This window comes from Schistocerca americana, chromosome 1, assembly GCF_021461395.2.
Source record: "Schistocerca americana isolate TAMUIC-IGC-003095 chromosome 1, iqSchAmer2.1, whole genome shotgun sequence".
Classification (NCBI taxonomy): domain Eukaryota; kingdom Metazoa; phylum Arthropoda; class Insecta; order Orthoptera; family Acrididae; genus Schistocerca; species Schistocerca americana.
In genome coordinates, this window is record NC_060119.1 from 348,089,469 (window position 1) to 348,101,200 (window position 11,732).

The window sequence follows — 11,732 nt, forward strand, 5'->3', positions numbered from 1 at the left end:
TTGTTTGCATAGTGGTGCAGGACAGTTCTCAGTTGTTCAGTTACTGTTGCGAATGTTCGTTCCCCATGCAGCTTGAAACGCCATATCTACGTGCAGCAATCGCACCTGGATATCTGATGATCGGTACATTCCGAAAGGCACCGTATTAGCAATAAAGTCATTCCTTGTCTGATGTCTGACTTTTCCGCCTGCGACCCGGCCAGCCTAAATATAGAACTACTAATTGTAATAAAGGTCGATTACCCCCTACATGACATTGACACCTTTCTATTACTCTCGAGGATGTTTTAATTTTAAGTTTTAAACCGGATAACAAGTGATAAAAGAAACAAGCTTTCATGGGATATAACGTCCGACCCGATAGCTGAGTGGTCAGCGTGACAGATTGCCGTCGTACGGGCCCGGGTTCGATTCCTGGCTGGTTCTGGGATTTTCTCCGCTCAGGGACTTAGTGTTGTGTTGTCTTCATCATCATTTCATCCTCATCCGGCACGCAGGTCGCCCAATGTGGCGTCGAATGTAATAAGACCTGCACCAAGGCGGGCCGGACTAACCCCGTAAGGGGCCTCCCGGCCAATGACGCCAAACGCTCATTTCCATTTCATGGGATATAATTACAAAATAAATTTTCACATTTTTTCCTTTATTTCGCAAATTTCATAACTCTGTCACCTGGAAGTACCGTACAGGTTTTAATGAGTGAGTTTACGTGTATCAAATATGTGACATAAATGGTCGTATCTTTTTGATAGTATTGACTTAGAAGCTTCAATTTTATAGACCTCCAACGACCGTAGATCTTAGCATGTGACATAAATTTCAACATTTTACTTCTACCCATTCCTGAGAAAAAGAGCTCTTGACAGTCGGACTGACAGACAGACGACAACAAGGTAATTATATACGGGTTCCGTTTTTACCGATTTAGGGACGGAACCCTAAAAATAGGAAAAAACCATCACTTGACAACACCGCTTCGGCAGGTAATTGAGGGAAGCACGATTTCATTTTGGAAGAAGCAGCTACCATTTCAACACAATGCAAAGTCCGCAGCTCGCAGTGTGGATGTTAGTGCCTCTGCCTCTAGATCGTGGGGTCCCGGGTTCGATTCCCAGCTGGGTCGGAGATTTTCTTCGCTCAGAGGTTAGGTGTGCATTGTTCTAACCACTTTATTTCATCTTCATTGACGCACGAGTCACCTAAGCGTCAAATTGAAAAACTTTCACCAGACGGCCGAATATCCCCAGACGAGGTGGGGTCAATAGTGCTATACGATCATTTGATATCATACCACCTAAAAGAGATAGAGCATTTAACATCTGTTGTTGCATGTAAACTGCGTGGCTTGCGTTATAAATTACTACCACGTTCGACTTATGGCGCCCGGTGACTCTTTTTAAAATTCTTAAGCCTGAAGAAAAGGTTTACCGTTTAATTCTTGTAAATATCTGCTCGGATGAGGTCATCGTCGAGACGGACGACACATCGTATGTGGAAATTGATGCTGAATTTACTATAACAATAAGCTTAATTCATTCTCAGTGACACAGTTTACTTCGCGTATTTTCGTTCAATTCTGTTTAGTTGTGCCGTATTTTGGAATAACTCTGCGCACCCACAAAGAATGTTTTTGGCACGAGAAAGGGCTTTCAGTGCGATTCTCAGTTTCCGTTCATCAGCTTCATATAGCTGTTATCAAGTGCCTCGGAATTCTATCTTCAGTCACTGTACACACACTAGCTCATGGGATTTATGATAAACAACATGGATTAATTGAAAAATACGTAGGGAATCCAATGGCACCATCGTGGCTTTGCTTTGGAATTATTTCCACTCCCTTAACCAACTCGCTTGTTTCATGCTCAGATTTAAGTTAGCACCCTTGATCATTGTTGCGTACCGTCCAGGAGCTGCCACTTGTGCTCAGATGATTCAGGTATAAAGGTCTCCGACGCGATTTTGGCTGCACAACTGGAATGAACAGACTTTGAGCGCGGAATGGGAGTTGGAGCTAGCCGCATGGGAGATTCAGTTTCGGAAATCGTTAGGGAATTCAATATTCCAAGATCTACAGTATCAAGAATGTGCCGAGAATGCTAAATTTCAGGTATTACTCCTTACGACAGACAACGTAGTGGCCCCGACGGCCTTCACTTAACGACCGAGAGCGAAGAAGGCGTTTGTGGTGGGTTGTCAGTGTGAACAGACAAGCAACACCGCGTGAAATAACCACAGAAATCAGTGTCAGGCATACCATGAACGTATCGTTAGGACAGTGTGGCGAAATTTGACGTTAATGGACTGTAGTAGCAGACGGCCGACGCGAGTGCCCAAAATGACATCGCCTGCGGCGACTGTTTAGGGCTCGTGACATATCGGTTGGACCCTATACGGCTGGAAAATCGTGGCCTGGTCAGATGAGTCCTGATTTCAGTTGGCAGCAGTTGCTGCATCTTTTCTTCACAAGTAAGTGTACACTAGAGATTTAACTTCGAGTTTGATCGTCCTTAAATACGCTGTGGTTAAGAGAAAAATAAGAGACACCACATTTCTTTATGCGTACTCATACAGTCGTTAAGCTGGCGAAACACAACCTTAAAAATTTCTCATATTTCTGAATGAATTCCGTTGAAAAGATAACAGATGTAAAAAAAAACTTTAAATAAGTTCTATGCTTTTTAATGTATGTTACAACAGTACACCCATATTTACTGAAAAAGTCATTTTTTTCGAAACCCACTTTCCCCCATATTTTGTTTTTCATTTCGATATTTGACTAATAGAAAAACGTACAACATCGTTAATATCATATACAGTCATATACATATGATAAAATGATATTTCGAAGGCACATTTGTTGAAACACAGTAGATATATCTCTATATCACTGCACGAGTGCCTGATATGTGTCCACTTCAGTACCAGTTGTCATATTGCGTTATTTAATAAGTCTTATCCATATAAATGTGTTCTAAATGTTTATTCTACATATATTGAGTTGTTGAGTTGTGTGTATATTTTCTTTAAATTTTATGAAATATAAAATATCTTTGCTGTATTTGCGTTTTCTTTTTACATTTGGTGTATTTTTTGTTTTTAAGTTGTAAAATTTTCAGATTTAAGTATACTATATTTGAAATTATTTGTACATTATTGTTGTAACATTACTTTAAATCGGTACACTAATGAGGAAGCGTAAAATTGTTCGGGCCAAAAAAGTACTTACTGATTTTTTACAAAGAGGTAACATAGCTCGATGAAACTTGCACCATACATAGAAAGTACTACTACAGCATAGTACAGAAAGTTAATAAAAGAAATACGCAATGAGACGAACAGAGGTGACACTTTTAATTAAAGACAGTAATTACACTGAATGCACTGCGATGTACAATAGTCTCCTGGACATTACAAAAGGTGGGACGTAGTTCTTAACAGGGTGTGTCGCACTATGCATGCTGTGCAAACTGCTCCCATGCCGACCACAAGTTTGGTTAGGACTTCTTGTGCCAGGGCATTCAGTTCCTCCACCAGCGCTGTTGACATTTGCTGGATGGTCGTTGGTGTATACGTACGTGCTGCGAAAACAAGCAGGTCAGCCCGTCTGCCGGATACCCTCTCATTCCAAGAGCTTTACCACCTGCGCTATTCGATGCGGTCGTGCATTGTACGAGGGGGTACGAAAAAAAGGAATTATTTTTTAAAAGCTATATATTTTCAAATTATTTACAAAACAACCTTATCCCCTTCAAAATACTCTCCATTACGTCTAGTGCATGTGTCCTCACCCCCCCCCCCCCATGCTTCCACTGTTCGAAACTTGTTTCGGATATTTTTAGATATAATTAGAAATAACTGACAGCTCCTACCTCGTTTTTTTAATCTTCGATGTTGTCAAATGCGTGTTTTTCCATGCCTCTTTTTGTACTTCGAAATAAGAAAAATTCCCACGGAACCAGTTTAGGCGAGTAAGGCGCGTGAGGCAGCGGAACGGGTGAAGTTCAATGATGTGGAGGTGAGTACGCCCAAGCATCATACTACATCTACATCCACACACTGCAAGCCAGCGTACGATGCGTGGTGGTGTACCATTAGAGTGGCAGTCACAAAATTAGACGCCTCAAGGTCACATTTGCTGCTTGCAGTCCACAGGCGCTTATACCTATGATTCGCCCACTTCATATCTTTGTTGCCGCAGTGTTAACAGTGCAATAGTTCAGTTTTAGGGAAGGTAAAGGCACCAGAGAAGCAACTCTGACGTTGCGGTTGATAACGAAGGCAAGACTAAAGAACAGTCAAGATAGGTTCATAGGATTTGTCGACCTGGAAAAGCATTCGTCGTCGTAAAATGGCGCAAGATCTTGGACATTTTGAGAAAAACAGAGATAAGCTGTAGGGAGAGACAGGTGCAATATGTAATGTACAGAGCCAAGAGGGAATAAGAAGAGTGGACGACGAAGAACGAAGTGCTCGGATTAAGAAAGGTGTAACACAGAGATGTAGTCTTTCGCCCCCTACTATTCAGTCATTGCACCGAAGAAGCAATGATGGAAATAAAAGAAAGGTTCAGGAGTGGAATTAAAATTCAAGGTGAAAGGATATCAATAATTCGTTTCGCTGATGACATTGCTATACTGAGTGAAAGTGAAGAAGAATCACAGGATCTGCTGAATGGAATGAACAGCCTTATGAGTACATCATGACTGATGGCCACGAAGTAGATGAAGTTAAGGAATTCTGCTACCTAGGCAGAAAAATAACCAATGACGGATGGAGTAAGGAGGTCATCAAAAACAGACTAGCACTGGGAAAAAGAGCATTCCTGGCCAAGAGAAGTCTACTAGTCTCAAACAAGAGCTATAATTTGAGGAATAAATTCCTGAGAATGTACGTCTAGAGCACAGCATTATACGGATGTGAAACATGGACTGCTGGAAAACTAGAACAGAGTAGACTCGAAGCATTTGAGATTTGGTCCTACAGAGGAATGTTGAAAGGTAGGTGGACTACTGATGAGGTAAGAAATGAGGAGGTTCTTCGCAGAATAGGAGAGGAAAGGAATGTGTGGAAAATAGTGACAAGGAGGATGATAGGACATCTGGTAAGATATCAGGGAATGACTTCCATGGTACTAGAGGGAGCTGTAGATGGCAAAAACTGTAGAGGAAGAGACATCCAGCAAGTAATTGAGGACGTAGGTTTCAAGTGGTACTCTGAGATGAAAGTTTGGCGCATAGGAGAAATTCGTAGCGGCCCGCATCAAACCAGTCAGAAGACTGGTGACGCAAGAAGTTCCGCGCCAGCTGAATGTTCAGTGCTCCCGTGTTATACCGTGTTTTCATGTGTGGTTTCACTCTTCCGTGGAACGGTGCATTGGCGTGTGTTTGACAGTGTGCGAAATGCTGAAGCAAGAGCCTACGTGTAGTGTTACTCCAGTAAGTCTACGTAAAGGACAAAATGATGGGGAAAAAAATCTAAATTTGTCGACTCGAATTTATCGAAGTTTTTCACTGTCTGGCTAATGGTGAAGAAACCAGGAGTAATATAAATTTAGCGCAAGTTCGTAAAATGACAACAAAGCATTATGGTTTATGAGGAATAGACTGTATTTCATAAGAGTGCAGTAGCATCGGCAGGATCTCTAGAGCTGAACGTGTGTTTTGATCCTACAAGAAAGGGATATAAGTGAAGATGGAAATCTATGGAACTCGACCATTTTGAATAAAAAAATGTTCATGTGTAGAATTGTACTTAAGTACTGCGACAGATGAGAGTATCTGATAGGTAAAAAATATACAACGTGATCTCATAAAAAAATTAATTATTCTGGCTTAGAGACCTCAGTTGTTTGTCTTCTCCGGTCTTATGGTTTTTCATTCAGAAAGTGTAATGTTGGACGAAAGTTTTTAATGGAATGCTGAGACACTGCAGCATTTAGAACAAAGTTTTTGTACAATGGACTTATTGCGTGCTGAGGACAATAGTCTTTTATACTTCGATAAAACTTGGGTAGCACAAAACTATATATTTACAAATATGTATTGCACGATTTCAACGGAGTTAGTGGCCTGAAAACATATAGTTAATTTTGTGTAGTTTATATCGGCAATATGGATGATTGATGCGGTGACGAAGTGTCAGTACGAGCAGCAAATAAAAATTTTTCGGCCGTCGGAACAAAAATCCTGCGTCGGGAAAAGTACTCGCTCGCTGCCGCGCATGGACTCTCTCGCAGAAGAAAAATAGCATTCGTAGGTAACACGATACAATAATGATGTCTTGGATGTTACCAAAATTAATTCTATAGTTTTTAACAACTTTTCCGCTGGAAGTTTCTACGAATTCCAACAGAACGCAAATTCATCAGCGATGACATTTTTTACTACACAGATGGAACAGTTTCACACCTCTTACGGTTTTTTTTATCGCTGGATGGTCTTATGTTTTTCATATAAAATATGTATCATTTGAATTTATGAACATTCAGAATTTTAATGTTTTTTTTTCTGTCCACTATGTCAGTACTTCTGATTTATCAACATGTTGAAGTAAAAAATTATTTTTCTCACAAATTTCTTGTAACGTTAGTTTTTATTTTTTTCGTAGCAGCTGGCAAGAATTTTCTTTTGGGGAAGTACTCCATCATATTCTAGAATTAGAAACAGAGATGTCTAATATGTTTTTCTGAATTTTTACTAACATTTGAAATTATCACTAACTGAAAATGTTGTAAGATGGCGAGATGACCTTTAGTAGACTACTGTCGTGGCGACCGCTATGGCCATTTCATTTCTTGTTCCACTCGCAAATAGGACAAGAGGGAGGGGGGTCTGCCCAAGGGCTCCACACTAACCCTAATTTCTCGCGTCTTATCTACGTGATCCTTGTGCGAGATGTACGTTGGCGGCAGTAGAATAGTTCTGCAGCTGGTCTCAAAAGTCGGGTCATCGTTTTCCCTCCAGGGGTTCCCGGTCGATCTCACGAAGCATCTCAGTAATACTTGTGTGATGATCGAACCTAGCAGCGTGCCTTCGAATTGCTTCGATATCTTCCTGTAACTCGACATGGTTGCGACACAAACACTCGAATGGTACTCATGAATGGGTCGCATTAGTGTTCTATATACCATCTCCTTCGTACATGGGCTCCACCTTCCCAAAATTCTCCCAATAAAACGATCTCAAGCCTTCCTTACTACCACTCGAAATGCTTATTCAATTTCATATTGCCTTGCAGCTTTACATCTACATATTTAATCGATGTGACTGCCAAGTTGCACCCTACTAATGCTGTATTCGAATGTTACAGGATTGTTTTCCCTTCTCATCCCCGTTAACGTAAATCTGTCTACATTTATAGAAAACTGCCATTCATCACACAAACTAGAAATCTACGTCATCCTGTATCATCCTGCAGTCACTCAATGACCACACCTTCCCGTACACTACAGCGTTATGAGCAAACAGCTGTAAATTGCTGCTCACCCTGTCCATCAGATCATTTATGTTTATAGAGAATAAGAGCAGTCATATCACACTTCCCTAGGGCATTTCTTACAATACCCGTGTCTCTAACAGTCGCTATCGAGGGCAACATACTGGCTTCTGTTACATAAGATGTCTTCGAGCTACTTACATGTCTATGGACTTAAACCGTTTGCTTGGACCTTCGTCAACTGTTTGCAGTTGTGCGCGATGTAAACTACTTTCCGGAAGTCTGGGAATATTGTAACTGCAGTGTGCCCTCGATCCATGGTTTATGGTAGATTATGTGGGAAAAAGGTGGGAATTTAAGGAGATCGGACCTGGATAAACTGACTAAACCAGAGGTTGTACAGAGTTTCAGGGAGAGTATAAGGGAACAATTGACAGGAATGGGGGAAAGAAATACAGTAAAAGAAGAATGGGTAGCTTTGAGAGATGAAGTAGTGAAGGCAGCAGAGGACTTAGTAGGTAAAAAGGCGAGGGCTAGTAGAAATCCTTGGGTAACAGAAGAAATATTGAATTTAATTGATGAAAGGAGAAAATATAAAAATGCAGTAAATGAAGCAGGCAAAAAGGAATACAAACGTCTGAAAAATGAGATCGACAGAAGTGCAAAATGGCTAAGCAGGGATGGATAGAGAACAAATGTAAGGATGTTGAGGCTTACCTCACTAGGGGTAAGATAGATACTGTCTACTGCCTACAGGAAAATTAAAGAGACCTTTGGAGAAAAGAGAACCACTTGTATGAATATCAAGAGCTCAGTTGGAAACCCAGTTCTAAGCACAGAAGGGAAAGCAGAAAGGTGGAGGGAGTATATAGAGGGTCTATACAAGGGCAATATACTTGAGGACAATATTATGGAAATGGCAGAGGATGTAGATGAAGATGAAATGGGAGATACGATACTGCGTGAAGAGTTTGACAGAGCACTGAAAGATCTGAGTCGAAACAAGGCCCCGGGAGTAGACAACATTCCATTAGAACTACTGACGCCCTTGGGAGAGCCAGTCCTGACAAAACTCTATCATCTGGTGAGCAAGATGTATGAGACAGGCGAAATACCCTCAGACTTCAAGAAGAATATAATAATTCCAATCCCAAAGAAAGCAGGCGTTGACAGATGTGAAAATTACCGAACTATCAGTTTAATAAGTCACAGCTGCAAAATACTAACACGAATTCTTTACAGACGAATGGAAAAACTGGTAGAAGTTGACCTCGGGAAAGATCAGTTTGGATTCTGTAGAAACTTAGGAACATATGAGGCAATACTGAGTCTACAACTGATCTTAGAAGATATATTAAGAAAAGACAAACCTACCTTTCTAGCATTTGTAGACTTAGAGAAGGCTTTTGACAAAGTTGACTGGAATACTCTCTTTCAAATTCTGAAGGTAGCAGGGGTAAAATACAGGGAGCGAAAGGCTATTTACAATTTGTACAGAAACCAGATGGCAGTTATAAGAGTTGAGGGGAATGAAAGGGAAGCAGTAGTTGGGAAGGGAGTGAGACAGGTCTGTAGCCTATCCCCGATGTTATTCAATCTGTATATTGAGCAAGCAGTGAAGGAAACAAAAGAAAAATTCGGAGTAGGTATTAAAATCAATGGAGAAGAAATAAAAACTTTGAGGTTCGCCGATGACATTGTAATTCTGTCAGAGACAGCAAAGGACTTGGAAGAGCAGTTGAACGGAATGGACAGTGTCATGAAAGGAGGGTATAAGATGAACACCAACAAAAGCAAAACGAGGATAATGGAACGTAGTCGAATTAAGTCGGGTGATGCTGAGGGAATTAGATTAGGAAATGAGACACTTAAAGTAGTAAATGAGTTTTGCTATTTGGGGAGCAAAATAACTGATGATGGTCGAAGTGAGAGGATATAAAATGTAGACTGGCAATGACAAGGAAAACGTTTCTGAAGAAGAGAAATTTGTTAACATCGAGTATAGATTTAAGTGTCAGGAAGTCGTTTCTGATAGTATTTGTATGGAGTGTAGCCATGTATGGAAGTGAAACATGGACGATAACTAGTTTGGACAAGAAGAGAATAGAAGCTTTCGAAATGTGGTGCTACAGAAGAATGCTGAAGTTTAGATGGGTAGATCGTATAACAAATGAGGAGGTATTGAATAGGATTGTGGAGAAGTTTGTGGCACAACTTGACTAGAAGGAGGGATCGGTTGGTAGGACATGTTCTGAGGCATCAAGGGATCACCAATTTAGTATTGGAGGGCAGCGTGGAGGGTAAAAATCGTAGAGGGAGACCAAGAGATGAATACACTAAACAGGTTCAGAAGGATGTAGGTTGCAGTAGGTACTGAGAGATGAAGAAGCTTGCACAGGATAGAGTAGCATGGAGAGCTGCATCAAACCAGTCTCCGGACTGAAGACCACAACAACATGTGAGAAAAGGGCAAACTGAGTTTCACACGGTCAGTACTTCCTAAATCTGTGCTAATTTGTGAATAGAAGCTTTCCTGTCTCAAGGAAATTTGTTATATGACTCCCTACACCATAACACCTGTTCAACCAAAACGGTCAGGTTCGACAATTTCCCAGGTTGCATCACGTGTTCCCACCTCTCAATATCGGAGGATACGCCCACAGTCACTTCTCCGACTGAATCTGTACTTTTCCGTCAAGAGCAGGTGACCCTACTCTTCATTGTTTCGGCGTCTGTGTTCTTGACGTCATTGTAATCCGTGCCGCCCATGTGCATGTGTTAACGAACCACCACGTACTAGTCGTCGGGCAAAGATACCACCCCCATGCAGTAGCTGCCCAGTGTGGAGTGGGTGATCATATGGCTTGCAGTTGGGTTACATGTATTTTCAGTTGCACCCGCTGTTTGCCGTCAGTCTATTCTTACTTGTTGCACAATGTAGCGGACATCTGCAGCTGTCAACCACTTCCTCTCTTTCGGGCAGCAGTGCCTGTAGTTCGTCTCGCTCCCCACGCACATGAAAAAAATGGTGTGACCAGTACATAACTCCTGGGCTACACACTTCGTTCTTCTCGTAGTTTCCGAATGATTCTTCCCCACGTGAAGCCATACAGCTGTTGTCTTTGGGCCACGTTGTAATGAAGAACACCACCACAATGCTCGCTGGTTGACACACGCTATCTTTTCTCGTTCTTTCAACTGCCTCATCTTGCGGTGCCAACTCCATGTGGCGCTATAGTCAAGCGGACCTCTCGCCATATGGCGTCAGTCTTTCCGTGCAAGACTAGGAGACCTCTAACAACAGGCTCCTGCACGCTCCTAGACGTTAGGACGATTTCACAGTTTGGTATAGTACAAGTAGACCTAACATTCATTAAAGGTTGTGATAAGTCCGATCAGAAATACAGCAGTGTGCGTTGCTGTTAATGGTAATGTTGTTTTTGAAGTTAATGCCATTCTTCTTGCAGCGCTGCTTTCAGTGAAGTATAAACGTTGGAGAGGACTGCGACCACCACGCTTCCCGAGAACGTCCCAAACATGCTGCGTGAGCTTCAAGTCAGCAGGAAAAACTGATCACGTCGTGCATAGAGCTGTTTGCTGTCGCAGATATTCGTCCACAAAACGAGCCCTGAATACTTGGACGTTTGCGACTTGTAGGACGAAATCAACAACTTTTACATCAAAATAAGGACGTGCGCAATCATCTAGGGCGTTATCTCTATAGCACCAAGTTGACACAGTCCGACGTGCAATGACATGGTGGTACGGATGTTTGATGCATGATGAAGGCTCCGACTGAACGCCGAGTCAGAGAACGTCTGTTGCCAGGTTGCAAAGTAGGCCTTGGCTCGTCCGAGGACAGTTCGAGCCCCTCCATTGGTGTGAAATACACGTCGGCGCATGGTGGTCCCAAAGACTGAAAATCTGGCCAGTCTGGAAGTCATCGATCACGAATCAGCAGTTAAACAATTCACATCTGAAAATAAGTAATTATATAAAAATTTTTGTATGTTCTGGAAGTTAATGAATGTAAATTTTTACTAAAGATTGAAATTTTTTGTGGTAAGTTCCTGTGGGACCAAACTGCTGAGGTCAGCGATCCCTAGGGTTACACAGTACCTCATCTAACTTAAACTAACATACGCTGAGGACAACACACACATCCATGTACGAGGGAGGATTCGAACCTTCGACGGTGGGAGCCGCGCGAACTGTGGAAAGGCGCCTCAGAACGCGCGGCACTAAAGGTTGTACAAAAGCTGATCATCTAAATATTTTTCCTTGAAAAACACCTGTTT

General features: G+C 41.8%; 1 protein-coding gene across 1 annotated transcript in view; it reads left to right on the forward strand.

Annotated features, from left to right (window-relative positions):
* LOC124622611 (oxysterol-binding protein-related protein 1-like) overlaps window positions 1-10,993 on the forward strand; it is a 170,642-nt gene extending 159,649 nt beyond the window's left edge. The window contains exon 14 of the mRNA XM_047148377.1: window positions 10,902-10,993. Within this exon, the coding sequence (XP_047004333.1) occupies window positions 10,902-10,923 (22 nt within the window). The 3' untranslated portion in view covers window positions 10,924-10,993. The remainder of the gene's footprint in view (window positions 1-10,901) is intronic.
* The last annotated feature ends 739 nt before the right edge of the window (window positions 10,994-11,732 follow it).